The sequence below is a fragment of the Oncorhynchus nerka genome, linkage group LG8 (genome assembly GCF_034236695.1).
Source record: "Oncorhynchus nerka isolate Pitt River linkage group LG8, Oner_Uvic_2.0, whole genome shotgun sequence".
NCBI lineage: Eukaryota > Metazoa > Chordata > Actinopteri > Salmoniformes > Salmonidae > Oncorhynchus > Oncorhynchus nerka.
Window position 1 is genome coordinate 37484246 of NC_088403.1, and position 22321 is coordinate 37506566.

General features: G+C 42.5%; 1 protein-coding gene across 1 annotated transcript in view; it reads left to right on the plus strand.

Annotated features, from left to right (window-relative positions):
* The first annotated feature begins 12903 nt into the window (after nt 1-12903).
* LOC115133249 (chemokine-like protein TAFA-5) overlaps nt 12904-22321 on the plus strand; it is a 123732-nt gene continuing 114314 nt past the window's right edge. Inside the window, exon 1 of the mRNA XM_065021764.1 lies at nt 12904-13844. Coding sequence (XP_064877836.1) covers nt 13754-13844 — 91 coding nt within the window. The 5' untranslated portion in view covers nt 12904-13753. The remainder of the gene's footprint in view (nt 13845-22321) is intronic.

Below are 22321 nucleotides of genomic sequence, written 5' to 3' on the forward strand. Positions count from 1 at the left end.
GGAATTCTCATTTCTCATCTTTTACAAAAAGCTGGTTCTCCAGGAGGGTTAACCTGACAGACGTGGAGCATGTGCTCTTGGGTGGAGCGGTAGAAGACGAGGATGTCATCGAGGTTGATGAAGATGAACTGGTTCAACATGTTGAGGAGAACATCGTATCCGCACCAGGTGGTAGGTGTTCCGTAGTTCCAGCTTAGAGAACACGGTGGCCCCCTGGAACGGCTTGAAGGCCGAGGAGATGAGAGGTTAGCGGTTTTTCACCATGATGTTGTTGAGACCTCGGTAGTCGATGCACAGATGCAGGGTTTTGTCCTTCTTCTCCAAAAAGAAGAACTCTGCGCAGGCTGGGGAGGCAGAAGCACGGATGAACCCGGCAGCTAAGTAGTCTACAATATAGGTCTCCATAGACTTGGTCTCCATACTCAACAGAGAGTACTGTCGTCCACGTGGCGGAGTGGTGCCGGGGAGAAGATCAATCCTGCAGTCATATGGTCGGTGTGGCGGCAGTGAAGTGGCCCAGGCATACTGAACACCTCCCAGAGTTTCTGGTACTCCGTGTGAATGGCGGAGAGATCCGGGGCAACCTCCGAGGCCCCAGGAAGACGTCCTGGAACAGGTTGTGCTGATTCCGGGCAGTGGGCCTGGCAGAATGGGCTCCAGCCCATGACGGCACTGGCAGACCAGTCAATGAGGGGATTGGGGCCTCCCGAGTGGCGCAGTGGTCTAACTAACTAGAGATTCTGGGTTCGATCCCAGGCTCTGTTGCAGCCGGCCGTGACCGGGAGGCCCATGGGGCGGCGCACAATCGGCCCAGTGTCGTCCGGGTTAGGGAGGGTTTGGCCGGCAGGGATATCCTTGTCTCATCGGGACCCCTGTGGCGGGCCGGGCGCAGTGCACACTGACATGGTCACCAGGTGTATGGTGTGTCCTCCAACACATTGGTGCGGCTGGCTTCCGTGTTGAATGGACATTGTGTCAAGAAGCAGTGCGGCTTGGTTGGGTTGTGTTTCGGAGGGCGCATGACTCTCGACCTTCTCCTCTCCCGAGTCCGTATGGGAGTTGACAAGACTCTAACTACTTCCAATTGGATACCACGAAATAGGGGTGAATTTAAAAATAATAATAATAATGAGGGGATTGTGTCACTGGAGCCAGGAGAATACCAAAACCATGAGTAGGAACTGGATCGTCTCTCTGTGGTTCCCTGATGGGGGTGGTATGGGGATGGGGGTGGGGGTGGTATTGTGGGTGACCCGGACAATAGAATGCCCATCAAGTGCTCTAATGTCCATGGGATTGGAAAAGAGCTGAGTGGGGAAATCAACTCGAAAGCCAGGGTAGCGTCCATAAAGCTCTCATCAGCCCCAGAGTTGATGATTACCCGGAGAGATTTTGACTGGTTCCCCCACAGCATTATGGCATGAAAAGGAATACGAGTAAGGGGAGAGGAAATGTTCTCTGTGAGGGTTTTCAGAGTACTCGCTCCTACCGGTGAGCCTGGTCTTTTAGTGGACAGGTGGAGACAAAATGACCAGTAGTCCTGCAACACAGGCAACTCTTAGCGTGAAGCCTATATAGCTGTTCAGCTGGAGACAGCCTAGCTCTGCATAGTTGCATGGACTCGGGAAGAGGTGAATCGTCAGTCTTCGGAGGCTCTTGTGGGAACTTGGCTAACCTCGGGTTCTCTCGGCAACGGAGCCGTCTGGGACTTCCGGGATATCTTGGAGGCGAAGTGGAATCAACTCTCCTCTCCTTCTTTTGTTCCTGTAGTCGTCCATCAATCCAAATCGTCAAGGTGATGAGTGAGTCGAGATCCATTAGTTGTTCCCGGGCTGCAAGCTCGTCCTTAACTTCCTCCGATACTCCGTGTAGGAACGTGTCAAACAGAGCTTCTGGGTTCCAAGCAATCTCAGCTGCCAACATGCGGAAATCCACTGCATAGTCTGCCAAACTACGGGATAGTATAGTCTGCCACACTCCAGCAGCTTGCGATTAGCCTCTCTCCTGGACAACGGAGAATCAAACACCTTCCGAACTTCCTCCACGACCACTTCCAGACTGAGGCAGATGGCGGATTGTTGCTCCCACACCGCTGTGGCACAGGCGAGTGCCCTCCTGGACATCAGTGTAATGATGAACGCTATCCTCGAGTGGTCCGACGGGAAAGAAAAGGCTGCAGCTCGAAAATGGCAGGTTTCCGAAATCTCCATTGTAGCGCTCCGAAGGAAGTAAAAAGGGTTCTCTGGACACTGGGGTGACCGGGGAGGCAGCGCTGCTAATAGCCGAGTTACTGAGGGGCTGGGAGGTTACTGTCGTGGTAAGCTGCCTAACAGACAAGCCGCGGAATTTCTCCAACAAAGTGTTAAACGCATGGTCATGGCGTTCGGCCAAGGTCTGGAACCCTTCCATAAGACCGTGAAGCAACTCTTCGTGTCTTCCAATGGTGGCTCCTTGGGAGGAGATGGCGTTGCGTAGCTGGTCCGAGTCTGCTGGGTCAGTCATGGCCAGTTCGTTCTATCACGTTTAAGGTATGACCCAGATGCAGACATTGTCGAAGAAACAAACGTTTATTTCTAACGCAGGGGCAGGCAAACGGCAGGTCAAAGGCAGGCAGGGTTCAATAATCCAGAGAGGGTGCAAAGGGACCAGAACGGCAGGCAGCCTCAGGGTCAGGGCAGGCAGGGGTCAATAATCCAGTAAGGTGTGGTAAGGTACAAAACGGCAGGCAGGCTCAGGGTCAGGGCAGGCAGAAGGTCAAAACCGGGAAGGGCTAGAAAACAGGTGCAAGAAACAGGCAGGAGCAGGGGAACAAACGCTGGTAGGTTTCACTAACAAAACGAACTGGCAACAGACAAACAGAGAACACAGGTATAAATACACAGGGGTTAATGGGAAAGATGGGTGACACCTGGAGGGGTGGAGACAATCACAAGGACAGGTGAAACAGATCTGGATTTGATAGTCCCATGTCTAAATTAGTCCCTGTTTAGAAGGCGAACAATACAATGTAAACTGCAGTGGAACTGGCTTTGAGATCCAGAGTTTAGTTTAATGGTTTACCCTTTGAAGATCCAGCAAGAAATTCCAATTGCTTTTATACCATATGCTGCCGACTGCGCACTCACAACATCCGAACAACCTCTTTGAGCATAGCTCTACTCACCGTACAGTACTGTGCTGTACTGTACTCAATACTTTACTGTACTATATTGTACTGTACTGTGCTATCCAAACTTGTGAAACAAGTCTATGATAGGTCCAGATTTGGTCCAGTCCGGTCCATCTGTGGATGTTAACATCAAGGCCAGGGTGGACTGACCTAATTTCAACTACTTTTCAACTTCCATGGACATCCAGTGTTGGTCGGTGCTCAGTGGGTTAGGATGCTGGTTACAAGGGGCTCATGGGTAGGTCTCGGTAAGAACTGGGAGAGGTGACATTAACTAGAGAGTGAGAGTGAGAGTGCGAGAGAGGAGGAAGAAGGAAGGGATTGTTCAGACTCAGACTGTTTTAACACTCTTGGTTTGACCACCAGATGACAGAAAGAGAAAGAAAACAGTTATGAGCTGAACATAACAGTATGCCATGGGGACAGTAGCAGCTGACCCAACTTTGGTTAGTGACTATTATGATGTCCCATTGTAGCCAATTCAGTTGCAGTAATTCTGTTACTGCATTTTTGGTAATTCCGTTACCAATTAGTTCAATTGTTTGAATCACTTAATAATTCATAAACAAAACTGATATTAGTAAAATCACTATAACTTATTGGTAGGTCAACCGTTACTTGTTACTTCTGTGAACTTTCATTATCCTACCTCATGAGGGAGAGAAATTAGAAACTATCTGAAATATATGTGGGTTTTTGGTAACGGAATTACAAGGCACAAGGCCTATTTATTACATTTACAGAATGTAAGTCATTTCAGCAAAACGAAATAATAATTGTTGATATTAGTTGTTTGGGGTCTTTACATCAACGTTATTGTGTGTTGATGTATTTCTGATGCTGTACTTTTCTAAGACCCCTTTTCCATCTGTTAATCCAGAAATCAAAGCCTTTACTTGTACCTCATTGTTAAGATGGAAAATGGTTGAAAAATGTATCTATTCCTTATAGACTCTTAGCGTTCATTTGACACCCAATTTGATAAGCTCCTATGAACTTCACATGATGGTGCTTATGAGTCCTTTATGATGGAAATGCCCTTTAGATTCAAATATAGGGCATCCTTATCGCCACACAATTGAATCAAATGCAGTCTCTAGATCTCTATCCAGGGATAATGGAATTCCAGAGATTGTATTTTCACGGTGTGAGGAGTCTAAATCCATGGTGGAATCAGGATGAGCCATTTCTATAACTCTGCCAGTGGCTGTATGCGTGTGTGCATGTGTGTGTGTGCTCCCAATAAGGCAAGGCACAGTCTGTCTGACAACTCACACACACACACACACACACACACACACACACACACACACACACACACACACACACACACACACACACACTAACAACTAACTGAAGGCCACATGTTTAGAGAGTAATTGAAAGTAAGCAAGAGGGTATATGAATACAATAGCAGCTGCCAATCAAGAGGCAGTCACTGTGGTGATAGTAACTGACAGCAACATTGCCTGCCCCTCCAATGGCACATCACTGTGAAATTACAAATCAACAGCATGTTATTCAAACTAGACAACCTGCTCAGCCTTTTTCCCTCAGTTTGTATGCAGACACACACACACACACACACACACGCACGCGCACACGCGCACGCACACACATGTGCACACACACGTGCACACACACATCTCTAGCAAAGACATAGAGAGCTCACATTCCAACCTCTCGCTCTCTCTCAAAGTGAAACTATTTACCACTATCCTTTCACTGTCTCCGTCTGATAATCACATTTTTCTTTCTTTCATAATTTTATTTTTCCCCCACCACCTCGAGGCATCTAAAGGTGATGTCTAGGTTACAGCAATCTTAGGATGGCTGGTATCATTTCATAGAGCTTGTTAGCCTGCTGATCTCTTCTCTTTGCATTATCTCTCTATAGGCTGTTGATAGTGGAGGCCACACATTCAGTCTGTGAGTTTTTAACTGTATTGTCTCATTCGTAGCATCTTCTCTTCTGCAGACAGTGACACACACACACACACACACACACACACACACACACACACACACACACACACACACACACACATTTTCAACGTTTTCCATGTATTATGTATTGGTACGGTATATAAACAAAGTATTTTGGGGGTTTTAAAGGCTGTTCTATTATAAAGTATCTTTACCCGGCATTTTACACTGTTGCCATGCATGCGCTCGTCTTTACCCGAGTCTTTCCCAAGGTAGTCCATCCGAACTCACGTAGTGCTGATACATTTGTATCAGGGGAAAGACTACCGGTAGACGAGGAGCGGTTTTATCACCAACATCAGTACCTCCACTCACTCGTTCTCTCACTCCTTTCCTCAACGTCTTCTGATTTGAATACTGATATTCTCTCTCTCCACTCTCTCTCTTCCGTAACACACCCGCGGTGCTCACCTGTTTCCTCTCAACCCTTTCTATCCTCCTTTCGTCTCCTCATCCTCTCCTCCTTCACAAGCTGTCCTGCAGTTTTATTAACTTATATTTATACTACAAATAATGAGCATATGAATGGTTTATAAGTAGCTCATATGCTGTATGTATGTATAAACACCATAGATTATTTACAGACATTTGCAAAGCTGTGATGTAAATTGTCAAGGGCATGTAAGCTTAGGAAGAAACACGTGAGCAAACATAGACACACTGACCCAAAATATAAACGCAACATGTAAAGATTTGGTCCTATGTTTCATGAGCTGAGATAAAATATCTCAGAAATGTTCCAGATGTTTGCATCCCTGTTAGTCAGCATTTCTCATTTGCCAAGATAATCCATCCACCTGACGGGTGTGGCATATCAAGAAGATGATTAAACAGAGTGATCATTACACAGGTGTACTTACTTGCTTGCTTGCTTACTTACTTACTTACTTTATTGTCCCCATGGGGAAATTTTGTTGCAGTGTCATGTACACGTTTAAAGTGGCATTTAAATACAAAACAAAATTGACAATACAACTTTCATAACAGTTACATACCAATAAAATAATAACAATAATAATTACAATAAATGAAGAAATAAAATGTTTTTAAAAAATGACTAGCCTGCTGGCCTTACAGAGTCGATAGGAACATTAGCCCGAGCTATTTAGGAGGGATATCATACCTGGCACAAATGATTGTGTAGTTCTGTTTTTCCTGCTGAGGGGTGCCCTATACCTGCGCCCAGAGGGGAGTGGTTTAAAGTCCAGGTTTAGGCTTGGGTCTAAAATTATTTTGTGAGCCTTACGGAGGGCCCAGACCTTAAAGATCTCATCCAGGTCTGACTGTTTGACTCCAAGTACCTTGCTTGCTGTGGTAATAATCATTCTCAACATATTTCTCTGGCTGACAGTAGCATTGCCAAACCAACAAACAATACAAAAAGTTAAAATACTCTCAAGTACCTTGTGCTAGGAACAATAAAACTATAAAACTGAAATGTGTAGTTTTCTCACACAACAACAATGTCACAGATCTCACAAGTTGAGGGAGCATGCAATTGGGATGCTGACTGCAGGAATATCCACCAGAGCTGTTGCCAGACATTTGCATATTAATTTCTCTACCATAAGCCTACTCCGACGTCGTTTTGGAGAATTTGGCAGTATGTCCAACCGGCCTCACAACCGTAAACCACAAGTAACCATGACAGCCCTGGACCTCCACATCAGGCTTCTTCACCTCCAGGACCAGCTACCCAGACAGCCGATGAAACTGTGGGTTTGCACAGCTGATGAATTTCTGCACAAAATGTTAAAGACAGTCTCAGGGAAGCTCATCGGCGTGCTCTGTGTCCTCACCAGGTTCTTGACCTGACTGTAGTTCGGCTTCGTAACCAACTTCAGGTGGAAAATGCCCACCTTCGATGGCCACTGGCATGCTGGAAAAGTGCGCTCTTCATGGATTAATACAGGTTTCAACTGTACCCGACAGATGACGTTGTGTGAGTAAGCGGTTTGCTGTTGTCAACATTGTGCCCCATGGTGGCAGTGGGGTTATGGTATGGGCAGGCGTGAACTTATAGACAACGAACAAAATTACATTTTATCAATGGTCATTTGAATGCACAGAGATACTGTGACGAGGTCCTGAGGCCCATGTTTGTGCCTTTCATCCGCATCCATCACCTTGTGTTTCAGCATGATAATGCACGGCCCCATGTCGGAAGGATCTGTACACAATTCCTGGAAGCTGAAAATGTCCCAGTTCTTCCATGGCCTGCATACCAACTAGGGAAAACATTGGATAAGTTGGAATATTTATGCAACATATTGAATAACAAATCAACATTTCCCAAAACTTGGAAGGTGATTAAAGAATATCACAGAGAATCTATAAAAAGGTAAAAAGGAATTTCTTTCAATATAAACATACAGTACGTGTCCTACACTACCCTATAGGCTGACTGCCCAAGGTTTGCCTGCAACCACGGTTTTAGATATGAAAAGGATTGGTATGAAACAGTATTACCCTTGCTTGGGAATATAGGCTATTTGCAAAAATCGGATTCTTTCTTTCCCATTCTAGTATAAAAAAAAGAATGACATTTGTAAAAACTGCCAGTAATAATACTTGGAAGGGAGATCAAACCCTAGACCACACTGACTATTCTGTTTGTATCTACGGTGCTATTGTTGTTCCTCAAGTCCAGGTTTCAGAGACTGTTGTGGCCATATGTGGTGCTCACTGTGAACATATTGTTCTAATTTTACTTTATAAGGATAAGTGTTCTTAGTATTCTATTATTGTATTGCCCTTGTGGCTATGACAACACTAGGTAAACAACCTTTGATGCTCGGGCAACATTGAATTCCATCTGTTGTATAAAGGTTTTTTAATTTATGCTCCTTTTGTGTTGCTTGGCACAATATATATACACTACAAAACATTAAGAACCCCTTCCTAATATTGAGGTTTTTGAATATTGAGTTGTTGTTTTTTTGCCCTCAGAAGAGCCTCTATTCGTTGGGGCATGGACTCTACCAGGTGTCGAAATTGGCTGGATGTTCTTTGGGTGGTTGACCATTCTTGATACACACTGGAAACTTTTAACTGTGACAAACCCAGCAGTGTTGCAGTTCTTGACACAAAGTGGTGCACCTGGCACCTACTACCATACCCTGTTCAAAGGCACTTAAATCTTTTGTCTTGTCCGTTCACCCTCTGAATGGCACATATCCATGTCTCAAGGTTTAAAAAATCCTTCATTAACATATCTCCTCCCCTTTCATCTACACTGATTGAAGTGGACTTAAGAAGTGACACCAATATGCAATTATACCGTTCACCTGGATTCATCTGGTCAGTCTATGCCATGGAAGAAGCTTGTTTTGTATACTCAGTGTATGTGTGCCAATGTGGCGACAACCCATTGTGAAAACATGGCTAATTCATGGTTAACCATTTTAAGAATAATATTTATATTGGTTACACTTGATGTTATTTTTTTTCTATAGAAAATGTATTATTATAACAATACCATTCAGGATGGAAATCATTAAAATACCATTGAAGCAGCACATATTTAATTCACTGCAAATGATTTGAAATAAGTAGGCTTTTTCAACCCTGAGCAATCAGATTTGTGTAGTTAATGAGGTGTCTTCCTGGCTGTAAAACTTTGAGAAACTGATGAATATTCAAGAGCAAACAAACATAATCAGCCTCATAACACACCAACGTACGCCACTTAAACTGCTGATGAATGGGATTAGAGCAGGTGAGTCCTGAGTGTCTTATACTGACGAAGAGAGAAAGAGAGGGGGAGAGAGAGGGGGGAAGGGGATGCAGGAAAGTGGGGGAGAGAGAGAAAGTATAGAGAGAGAGCGAGAGGGGGGTGCTATACTTAACTATATGTATTCAGAGACTTGAGGAAGTGTATAGGCTACTGTTGTATGTCTGAGTGATTGGGGGGGGGTGCTAAGCTGACATGTAATTGTTTTAAGATGGTCATCCTATGGATCATTTAGCAATTTGATTTTGAATTTTAGAACCCCTTTAGGTATATAAAAATTCATATAAATAAATTATTTGATCAAATATTGAATATTATTATTATTATTATTATTAATACAGAGAAATGCATTGAATAACAACGCATTCATAAAATGGCAAAAAGACAAATCTGACTGATTCCAGCCTTGCTGAAGCACCCCCAGATCATCATCAAGCCTCCACAAAATTTCACAGTGGGTGCAAGACACTGTGGCTTGTAGGCCTCTTTAGGTCTCGCACCCACTGTGAAATTTGGTGGAGGATCGGTGATAATCTGTGGGTGCTTCAGCAAGGCTGGAATCGGTCAGATTTGTCTTTGTGAAGGACGCATGAATCAAGCCACGTACATGGTTGTCCTGTAAGAAAACTTGCTTCCTTCGGCTCTGACAATGTTCCCCAACTCTGAGGATTGTTTTTCCAGCAGGACAATGCTCCATACCACACAGCCAGGTCAATCAAGGTGTGGATGGAGGACCACCAGATCATGACCCTGTCATGGCCAGCCCAATCTCCAGACCTGAACCCCATTGAAAACCTCTGGAATGTGATCAAGAGGAAGATGGATGGTCACAGGCCATCAAACAAAGCCGAGCTGCTTGAATTTTTGCACCAGGAGTTTTTTATTTATTTTTATTTTTTAGTTTTTACCTTTATTTAACTAGGCAAGTCAGTTAAGAACAAATGCACATTTTTTGTTATTTTGACCAGTTCTGCAAATAAATGCTCTAAATGACAATATTTTTATTTGGTATTTGGGAGAAATGTTGTCAGTAGTTTATAGAATAAAACAAAAATGTTAATTTTACCCAAACACATACCTAGAAATAGTAAAATTAGAGATACTAATCATTTTGCAGTGGTCTCTTAATTTTTTCCAGAGCTGTACAAAAATATATATTTATATACACGGTATATATACTGTATGTATATATATTTTTTTTTTACACGTATTTAACCCCTTTTTCTGACAAACGCCACTTTAGCTCTGCCACCTTTCACCACAGAGGCCTAAGTGCGGCATTGGTGGTGCGGGGGATTGAGACGCATCCAATGCAAAAACAGATATCTAGTTTAAACTGACATATTTTGATGGGAATTTTCTCGTTATGTCATTTAGAATGACACACCGGTGCTTCAATCGACTCTATGGGGTTTTAATACTTTGAGACTTGATTGAGCTGTTTGGAAGATTATGAACTAACTTACATACCTCAAATCAATATAACCTAGAGTACAGGTCTTACTTCCAATTACTGCAAAAATGATCAATCCAGGAAGAGATTACAAGATTTCATCATATGACACCAACTCATTCAATGTTAGGGACCGTCCAACCATGTGTCTCAGTTGAGTGCCCATTTTGGATTTAAGTATCTTTTTCTATTGTTGTGTCTTGAAAATATGAATTTCTTCTGGCAAAAGGAAAATCCTTGGAGAGCCTTAGTGTACTGTATATTTCATAATTAATATATTGGTTTCAGTGGAACTATTGAACAGTACCTCGACTGCTTTTCACTGTCTTCTTTGGTAAAATTCTTTGACAATAGACAACTTAACATTTCACAGACACGGATACCATTAAACTAGACATGACATTGGCTGGGACGTAATGCTCAATCTTCAACATAAAGAAAAAAGATGAATAAAGACAAAAAAACTCCAACTCCGACGTGCATACATTTCAACAAACATTAATGACATCATACTTGCTCAAACTTATATGTTCCCACAGTATCCGTACCCATCTTGTTTGTTCTCATAATTAAAAAAAAGAATCATGTTTTTATCCTCTGGATATTTCTAGGGTTTGTAATACTTTATGCCATATGGTTTAAACATGTTCTGCAGTATTTTATCTGTAGCCCACATATTTTCAATGTTTAAATAGTAATGCATTTGATTAATCTACTGTTTTAAAGATGAATACACCTACAATAGCATATGTGTGTATGCGACCAATGCAATGGGATTTGATTTGGAGAATCATTTGATTTCCAGTTTTTAAGTAAAAGTTTTTTCAAAATGGTTCAACTCTTATTTCTGTAGCAATTAATCAAACTGCTCCTCTGAATTCCGTAGAGCGATTCTCCTGCAGTGGACTTCTAACAAGCATTGAGACAAAAGCAGAATTGGACAATATGGCCTATTTCTTGATCATGTCATCTTTATAGAGTAGTGTCCATGTAGAAGATAATGGGGAATACCGTGAATATAAAAGCTTTGCTGCTCTGAGTTTTATGGCCTTTTATGGCATGGGCCATGGTTTGGCCGACGACCTGAACAGAACAGAGGACAAAGCAAGCAATGCCTCGCTTAGCTCCGGGTAGGGAGACACAGAGAGGAGAGAAAGGAGGAAAGGCAGGTGGAACAAGGAGGCAGGCTACAGACAGTATAACACTCAAATAAGGCTCTCTGTAGGACTCTAACTCTTGTTTCTGTACAAAACTGGACACTGTAACAAGGCTTTGTAGCTGTTCTCCTACTCATGCGTTTGCTGCAGAAACCTGGACTTTTAGCTTATATGTACTGTACAACAGTGTAATAAGGCTCTCTGGACTTTCGATGAAGAAATACTGAGAAGGCCTATATTATGTGTGCTTGAGGCTACTGTGCAGCTCAAGGATGTTTGACATGTTGCCCCTAAGCACTGATGCAGGGTCAGTTATTTATCATTCCCTTAATAGGTTAATAGGATTAGGCTTGGGGGTTATAGTAATATATAGTGACCGGCAATGACAGGGTTCACCATATTTAATGTAACCCCCCCCCTGGCACACACACACACACACCCCACCCCCTTGGCAGACACCTTCTGGACAGGTCTCCGTTAATTGCTGTCCCACTGATAGATTACAGCCTGAGAATGGAAGAGGCTGGGAGGAGAGCTCGCTCTCTCTCTCTCTCTCTCTCTCTCTCTCTCTCTCTCTCTCTCTCTCTCTCTCTCTCTCTCTCTCTCTCTCTCTCTCTCTCTCCTCTCTCTCTCTCTCTCTCTCTCTCTCTCTCTCTCTCTCTCTCTCTCTCTCTCTGCAAAGGCAGCATCAAACATGGATGCCCTTGTTGTTAACACCTCCTCCACCCCCCACCCACACCATTAATTAGCGGTGAAATAGCTGCAGGAGCCAAGTTATTGACACTGCAAACTGCTTGTTTGGATGAACTTCAATCCCTATGTACAGTATATAAGTGGTGTCACTTGTTTATAGTCTCTATAGATGGATAGGCTGCAGAATATAAGAATTGCCACAGACCCATCAAGGGTTTTGGAAATGGGATGGACACTGTTTTGCAGGAGATATTGCATGTGATTGGCCCATATGCCCATATTCTTGTATTGAAAAAAACTTTAACTTGAAATCATCTGTGCAAATCTGTCTTTGAAATATAATGTATATAGGCTACTATAGGCGCACGCTGGGTGCTAGGCTATATTTGAAATTGAAAAACAAAGAAAAAAATGCATTCACATTCCATTGGACATGCCCTAAGGTATTACAACTGTAGTTCACCAAACGCAGAATAGGGACACTGTAATTAGCGAGTTTACAACGAGCAATGCAGGGTTTTTAATCTGCCCGTTCCTCCTCAATCCCCTCCACGCGCACGCCTCTTCTCTTCTCCTCACACTGCCTCTGTGAAATCGCCCGAAGAAACATATTTCTGGAGGAGTTGTTGTGACGTCACTCACCGGGAGCGCACGGAGCAGGGAGAGAGAAAGTCGCGTCTGTAGACTTTATATGCGGCTGCCTGACGAAGAAAAGCGGCAAGCCCGAAGAACCGGCACTGAGTTCTGTGTCATCATCATCACTAACGGACAAATGTATCGAAATCCAGAAGTAGATAAAGCAACTAAACCGGATACGCTCTATTGCGCGTTTGGTTTTTAGTTTTTTTTTATCCGTTAAAGGTCGGGAGGTATCGCTTCCAAATCGAAAGAGATGCGAGCATCTTTCATGATCTACATGGAGAACAACTAAGACGAGAGGTATCCACAGATGATGAGCTATCCCTGTGCGTAAAATGGCAAGCGTGCTGTCTGGCTGAAACGGAATGGATATATACCCTACTGCATAGCGACATAGACGTGCTGCCTGCCCCTGAGTCTATTCCTGCGCGGGAGTTGTGTGGAAGATGTACTGGAGGAGAGTGGTGATCAGCGCACCGAATTACCGTATCCGCGCACAGCAGTCAGATAGAGGGGGCGAATAGAAAGCTGCTGGTGAGCCTGTGGTTACCGAGTCACGGACGCGGGCTGAAGTGGTAGTGGGAATGCCAGCACTTCAAACGATGGGGCTTTAACAGCCCCGCTTCATACTGATGCACCAAACACTTCAATTTTGACCCAGCACTGAGTCCTTTTCCACGGCCATGATCATCTATTTTTCCCCTTCAACTGACGGATTGTCTAGTATTTTTATTCGCCCCAGCTATTTCTGAAGGGGGATTTATTTTGTGCATTCCACACGTGTTGTAGACTGTTTTCTCTTATTTTGGGGGAGTGAGAAGCATTGCGCTGGATGGGAGCAGAATGGAAGGCTGTGTGTGTCTCTGAAGACTGCTGGCCTCTCTCCTCGGGTGTTAATAAGCCGTCGCCACTCGCCAGCCAGGATGCAGCTTCTTAGAGTTGCGTGGGCTTTAGCGGGAGCGGCAATCTGTTGTTTTGTTGTTCTTCTCATCCACTCACGCTTGCTCAAAGAAGGTAATTGTTTATGTAAATGATTCCAGACCATTATATAATGGCGTTGTCATATTTTATAGCTCTGTTTTCATGTCGCCTGTCTATACTGTAGCACACCCACTGTCTTTCATATATCAAGTCTCATAGCCCTAGATGACATCAGATAAGAGCCTCGTGCAGAATGCGTCTTTGGCTCTCATGCTTAATCAACTTTTCCATGGCTAAACCTGCTGGATTTGACCCCAAGCCAAAACATACAATTCGATTCGATAATATCAATATCTATCTATTCGATTAATGTGAACACTTCCATGGTCTGATTGTCACCAGCAATACTTTCCTACTGGTTAATTGCAACAAGTTATAGACCTATCCAATTGATCCAATTATATTTATTATATATTTTTTGTAATTTACCAACTAAAAATAACAGAAGATAAATACATTGATACTGTATATAACGTTAATATATGGGTGATACTATCCCGTTTCAATAGATAGTGTGATTTAAAGTTGAGTTCTTCAATAGATGGCACTATAGTCTAGCTTTAGGGTAAGGCTGAGGTCAAACCCTTATTATTTCCTCCTATTAGCCTGCTGTTATTCTCGTTGTCATGCTTCATGACCACTGGATACAATCCATCCCTGCTAAACATTCATTCACCTTATGGCGAAGCGCTAGTTTACAAATCTTAGTGTTGCCCTCTGCCGTATCGCTCTGTGGTTTATATTATGGCCTGCATTAATATCGTTTATAAATGTATAGGGAGCTGTTTTTTTGTACAGCTTTTAAGACAATTAATTTGTTTTCATTTGCACACATTCTCCAGTTGTTTTGATTTCATTTTTGATTTGTATTTTTTTAAAACCCAAATAACCCTGGATATCACATTGGTAAAGCTTTGAATGTCCATTCTATGCACAAACTGCCATGCCTTTTCTCTCATGCCTGGCCTGAGGCTAGGGGAAAACAAGCGCTGTTTGTATGTGGGTGTGTGGCAGGCAGCAGGGTCCTTAGGTTACGACTCGGCCAGGCTCCTCTCCTCACTGTCAGTAGAAAGGCAGGTCAAACGGTGGCAAATGGTCTCTCTCTCTGTGGCATCTCTGTGCCACATGGTGGAAAGATATATTCATGCGTGCCAAGTGAGAAATACTTTTACTGTTAGTCTTGTGCCGACAGGGCTAAAGGGGCTGTCAGGGCTCTGAGCTCTGACTAACGTTACAGACCAAATAATCCACATCCACCCAACTGAATTCGTGTGGCGTGTGATAGGCCAGGGCATGGTTTTCTTCTGGAATGGGAATGTGATAGGCAGCATATCATAGGCGGTGGTATTCTTCCGGAATGGCAAATTAATACACAAATATATCTTACGCTTCCTGGTCAATGAGTTTGTGATCGTGACCAAGGCTACATTTGTCCATGTTCAATAGCATTTTGTGAATATCATTATGTTCCTTTCCACAACACAAAAATAGCAAATTGGTTCGCTAACACTTCTTTTATGTCTAGAAAACATGTATTTTATGTCCTGTAGCCTTCGGGTTATTTTGTTCATGTTGTTAGCTTTAATATATCAGAGGTTTGGAATTGGAAGTCTATTGTGGAAGGTATTTTTCTTGAAATATATGCAAGGAAGCAGGAAGAGGCATACAAAGGAAGCTGGGACCATGTTCCCTTTGTGCTGTTAGAATTGCCAAGGTCAAAACGCACGGTAGGCTACAGAATAAAAAACACGCTGCTGATATAATGAATTCAAAGGAACTACATTAACTGCTTATTCTATTGGGGCCAGAATAATAGGATTTTGCTCATACAGTTGCTAGTAGCTACAATATTTTGAAATGTTCTCAGTCAAAATGACATATTTCCACATCTCTTTGCATTGAATGTTAACGAACCAAAACATGAACATGTATTTTTTCCAAATGAAATAAATAAGTGTTATTTTTTAGCTTCCCCAGCATGACAAATAACTAACATATACAGGCAGGCAGGACTCTATATACAGTGCATTCTGAAGTATTCAGACCCCTTCCCATTTTCCACATGTTGTTATGTTACAGCCTTATTCTAATATTTATTAAACACATTTTTTCCTCATCAATCTACACACAATACCCCACAATGACAAAGCAAAAACAGTTTTTTAGAAATCTTTGCAAATGTATAAAAAATATATATAAACACCATTCAAAAGTTTGGGGTCACTTAGAAATGTCCTTGTTTTTGAAAGAAAAGCACATTTTTTTGTCCATTAAAATAACATCAAATTCATCAGAAATACAGTGGCGACATTGTTAATGTTGTAAATGACTATTGTAGCTGGAAACTGCAGATTTTTTATTGAATATTTATATAGGCTTACAGAGGCCCATTATCAGCAACCATCACTCCTGTGTTCCAATGGCATGTTGTTAGCTAATCCATGTTTATAATTTTAAAAGGCTAATTGATCATTATAAAACCCTTTTGCATTCATGTTAACACAGCTGAAAACTGTTGTACTGATTAAAGAAACAATACAACTGTCCTTCCTCAGACTAGTTTAGTATCTGGAGCATCAACATTTATGGGTTCAATCACAGGCTCAAAATGGCCATGATTAAATCATTTTCTTCTGAAACTCGTCAGTCTATTCTTGGGCTGAGCAATGAAGGCTATTCAATGCGAGAAATTGCCAAGAAACTGAAGATCTCGTACTACACTTGGTACTACTCCTTTCACAAAACAGCGCAAACAGGCTCTAAACAGAAAAGAAAGAGGAGTGGGAGGCCCCGGTGCACAACTGAGCAAGAGAACAAGTACATTAGAGTATGTAGTTTGAGAAACAGACAAGTCCTCACAAGTCCTCAACTGGCAGCTTCATTACATAATAACCGTAAAACACCAGTCTCAACGTCAACTGTGAAGAGGCGGCTCTGGGATGCTGGCGTTCTAGGCAAAGTTCTCTGTCCAGTATCTGTGTACTTTTGCCCATCTTAATCTTTTATTTTTATTGGCCAGTCTTAGAAATGTTTTTTTCTTTGCCACTCTGCCTAGAAGGCAAGCATCCCAGAGTCGCCTCTTCACTGTCAACGTTGAGACTGGTGTTTTGCAGGTTCTAATTAATGAAGCTACCAGTTGAGGACTTGTGAGTCGTCTGTTTGTCAAACACGACACTCTAATGTATTTGTCCTCTTGCTCAGTTGCGCACCGGGGCCTCCCACTCCTCTTTCTATTCTGTTTAGAGCCTGTTTGCGCTGTTTTGTGAAGGGAGTAGTATGAGATCTTCTGTTTTTTGGCAATTTCTCTCACTCACATGGAATAGCCTGCATTTCTCAGAACAAGAATAGACTGACGAGTTTCAGAAGAAAGTCTTTATTTCTGGCCATTTTGAGCCTGTAATCGAACCCACAAATGCTGATGCTCCAGATACTCAACTAGTCTAATGAAGGCCAGTTTTATTGCTTCTTTAATCAGAACAACAGTTTTCAGCTGTGCTAACATAATTGCTAAAGGGTTTTCTAATGATCAATTAGCCTTTTGAAATGCTACTTGGATTAGCTAACATAATGTGCCATTGGAACTCAGGGGTGATGGTTGCTGATAATGGGCCTCTGTATGCCTATGTAGATATTCCATTAACAGCGACAATAGTCATTTACAACATAAACAATGTCACACTGTATTTCTGATCAATTTGACATTATTTTAATTAACAAAACATGTGCTTTTCTTTCAAAAACAAGGGCATATCTAAGTGAACCCAAACTTTTGAACAGGAGTGTATATATAGTACCAAACTTACATAAGTATTTAGACCCTTTGCTTTGAGACTAGAAAAGTATCTCAGGTGCATCCTGTTTCCATTGATCATCCTTGAGATATTTCTACAACTTGATTGGAGTCCACCTGAGGTAAATTCAATTGATTGGACATGATTTGGAAATGCACACACCGGTCCATATAAGGTCCCACAGTTGAAGGTACATGTCATGGCAAAAACCAAGCCATGAGGTCGAAGGAATTGCCCATTGATCTCCGAGACAGGATTGTGCGAAGGCACAGATCTGGGGAAGGGTACCAAAACATTTCTGCAGCATTGAAGGTCCCCAAGAAGACAGTAGCCTCCATCATTCTTAAATGTGAGAAGTTTGGAACCACCAAGACACTTCCTAGAGCTGGCCACCCGGCCAAACTGAGCAATCGGGGGAGAAGGGCCTTGGTCAGGGAGGTGACCAAGAAAACAATGGTCACTCTGAGCTCCAGGGTTCCTCTGTGGTGGAGATGGGAGAAACTTCCAGAAGGACAAATATCTCTGCAACGCTCCACCAATCAGGCCATTCCTCAGTAAAAGGCACTTGACTGCACGCTTGGAGTTTGCCAAAAGACCATGAGAAACATGATTCTCTGTTCTGATGAAACCAACCAAGATTGAACTCTTTGGCCGGAATGGCAAACATCACGTCTGGAGAAATCCTGGCATCATCCCTAAGGTGAAGCATGGTGGTGGCAGAATCATGCTGTGGGGATGTTATTCAGCGGCAGGGACTGGGAGACTAGTCAGGATCGAGGGAAAGATGAACATGGCAAAGTACAGAGATATCCGTGATGAAAACCTGCTCCAGAGTGCTCAGGACCTCAGACTGGGTGGAAGGTTCACCTTCCAACATGACAACGACCCTAAGCACACAGCCAAGAAAACACAGGAGTGGCTTCCAGACAAGTCTCTGAATGTCCTTGAGTGGCCCAGCCAGAGCACTGACTTGAACCCAATCAAACATCTCTGGAGAGACCTGAAAATAGCTGTGCAGCGAAGTTCCCCATCCAACCTGACAGATCTTAAGAGGATCTGCAGAGAAGGATGGGAGAAACTCCCCAAATACAGGTGTGTCAAGCTTGTAGCATCATACCCAAGAAGACTCAATGTTGTAATTGATGCCAAAGGTGCCTCAACAATGTACTGAGGAAAGGGTCTGAATACTTATGTAAATGTGATATTTCACTTTTTTTTTTTTTATACATTTGCTAAAATATATTTTTTATACTGTTTTTGCTTTGTCATTTTGTGGTATTGTGTGTAGATATGAGGGTGAAAAACAATTTAATCCATTTGGAACATGGCTGTAACATAACAGAATGTGGATTAATTAAAGGGGTCTGAATACTTTCCGAATGCACTGTAACCAGAGGACATGAGCAAATAATATATTTCATTATATACAGTTGAAGTCGGAAATTTACATACACTTAGGTTGGAGTCATTAAAACTAATTTTTCAACCACTCCACAAATTTCTTGTTAGCAAATTATAGTTTTGGCAAGTCGATTCGGACATCTACTTTGTACATGACACAAGTCATTTTTCCAACAATTGTTTACAGACAGATTATTTCACTTATAACAAACTGTATCACAATTCCAGTTGGTCAGAAGTTTACATACACTAAGTTGACTGTGCCTTTAAACAGCTGTCATGGTTTAAAAAGCTTCTGATAGGCTAATTGACATATTTTGAGTCAATTGGAGGTGTACCTGTGGGATGTATTTCAAGGCCTAACTTCAAACTTAGTGCCTCTTTGCTTGACATCATGGGAAAAGCAAAAGAAATTCGCCAAGACCTCAGAAAAGAAATTGTAGACCACCACAAGTCTGGTTTATCAATGGGAGCCATTTCCAAACACCTGAAGGTACCACGTTCATCTGTACAAACAATAGTACGCATGTATAAACACTATGGGATTACGCAGCCGTCATACCGCTCAGGAAGGAGATGTGTTCTGTCTCCTAGAGACAAACGTACTTTGGTGCGAAAAGTGCAAATCAATCTCAGAACATTAGCAAAGGACCTTGTGAAGATGCTGGAGAAAACAGGTACAAAATGATCTATATCCACAGTAAAACGAGTCCTTTATCGACATAACCTGAAAGGCCGCTCAGCAACGAAGAAGCCACTGCTCCAAAACCGCCATAAAAATGCCAGACTACGGTTTACAACTGCACATGGGGACAAAGATCATGCTTTTTTTTGAGAAATGTCCTCTGGTCTGATGAAACAAAAATAGAACTGTTTGGCCATAATGACCATCATTATGTTTGGAGGGAAAAGGGTGAGGCTTGCAAGCCGAAGAACACCATCCCAACCGTGAAGCACGGGGTTGGCAGCATCATGTTGTGGGGGTGCTTTGCTGCAGGAGAGACTGGTGCACTTCACAAAATAAATGGCATCATGAGGTAGGAAAATTATGTGGATACATTGAAGAAACATCTCAAGACATCAGTCAGGAAGTTAAAGCTTGGTCACAAATGGGTCTTCCAAAAGGACAGTGACCCCAAGCATACTTCCAAAGTTGTGGCAAAAAGGCTTAAGGACAACAAATTCAAGGTATTGGAGTGGCCATCACAAAGCCCACACCTCAAACCTACAGAAAATGTGTGGGAAAAACTGAAAAAGCATGTGCGAGCAAGGATGCCTGACTCCAGCTATGTCAGGAGGAATGGGCCAAAATTCACCCAACTTATTTTGGGAAGCTTGTGGAAGGCAACCTGAAACGTTTCTAAATGACTTAAATGTAATGTAATGTAATGTTTCGAAACATTTCGTAGCCTTCCACAAGCTTATGGAAAAAGGCAATGCTACCAAATACTAATTGAGTGTATGTAAACTTCAGACCCACTGGGAATGTGATGAAAGAAATAAAACTGAATAAATCATTCTCTCTACTATTATTCTGACATTTCAGGTTCTTAAAAGAAAGTGGTGTTCCTAACTGACCTAAGACAGGGAATTTTTACTAGGATTAAATATCAGGAATTGTGAAAAACTGAGTTTAAATGTATTTGTCTAAAGTGTATGTAAACTTCCGACTTCAACTGTATATTGGCAGCACCCTGACATTTTAATGTAAATAAAAGGAAACAAATGTCACCACTTCTGCATGTTTACAGATATCAGCAGGGTGTCAGGACAGGGTATCTTAGGTAGGCATGCATCATTGCATTGCTGGAATTTTGAACTTTGAACAGACAGGAGAGAGGTTGCAAGTTGCATAATATGACACTGCATCTCAATTTTTATTCACCCTTTATTTTACCGGGTAAGTTGACCGAGAACACATTCTCATTTACAGCAACAACCTGGGGAATGATTACAGGGGAGAGGAGGGGGGATGAATGCAAGCCAATTGGAAGCTGGGGATGATTAGGTGGACATGATGGTATGAGTGCCAGATTGGGAATTTAACCAGGACACCAGGGTTAACACCCTTACTCTTTCGAAAAGTGCCATGGGATTTTTAGTGACCACAGAGAGTCAGGGCACCCGTTTAACGTCCCATCCGAAAGACAGCACCTTACACAGGGCAATGTCCCCAATCACTGCCCTGGGGCATTGGCATATTGTTTTAGACCAGAGGAAAGAGTGCCTCCTATTGGCCCTCCAACACCAATTCCAGCAGCATCTGGTTCGACTAGGACTCCCACCATCCAGGGACCGACCAGGACCTGCTTAGCTTCAGAGGCAAGCTAGCAGTGGGATGCAGGGTGGTATGCTGCTGGCCTCATGAGTTGAGGATGTGGAGATGGAGGTGGAGGATTTAGAATGCCACATTATATAATCCTATGCAATGACTTACCTATGACTATGACAATGACTAAATAATCCTTAATTTAAACCATGAAGTCCCTGACTCTGACACTGTTTAAATGGAGCATTTTGGACTGATTTTACATGTCTGTCATTTAACTCATTTGACTGACAAATTTACTTAAGATCTGATTCAGCTAGTAAATCAATAAATACAGAAGACATTTGTTACAGACCACCAATAAGAAAAGAAAGCCTAGAGTGACAGTGGAATGGGTAACCTCTCCATTGGGAGTTCAGTAATAAGAAACCTTTACCCTCCCCTAAATTCCCTTCCTCTCTACTGACCCTTCTCTCTGTGCCAGACCAGTCTTCATCCATTGATTTAATTGATGTCTCACAGTTTGGCATGTGGTGTGGTATGGTATGGTGTGTCGGAGAGAACAATGACATAAGGATTGTGGGGATATGGATGAGGTGGGAAGGGGGGCAAGAACAGTTTGACATAATATTTGACAAACAATTTGACATGTAGCATTATAGTGTCTAAGTGAAAGAGTGTGATCCTCTGGTGTGTGTTTGTCTTTGTAATACCCAGATTGCATATTTAAGGTGAAAGTGCTGGTAAACATTATAGTGTAGTTACCGTGGCATAGTAGTGTGACTTACATGTACAGCATGTACAAATGGCAGGCGCATTCACCAATGTTGCTCTTCCTCACAAAGATGCTTAAACCTGCTGAAAGAAAAGGAGGGATTTGGTTGTTTTGCCCTTGAGCACTGCATACCTCCAGGCTGATGTGATGAAGATAATACATTTGTTTAGCGTGCCAGTAATACTCCCATGCAGCACACACACAGGCAGACATGCACACACACAGGCAGACACACACACACACACACACTACACACAACACAGATGCAAATAAG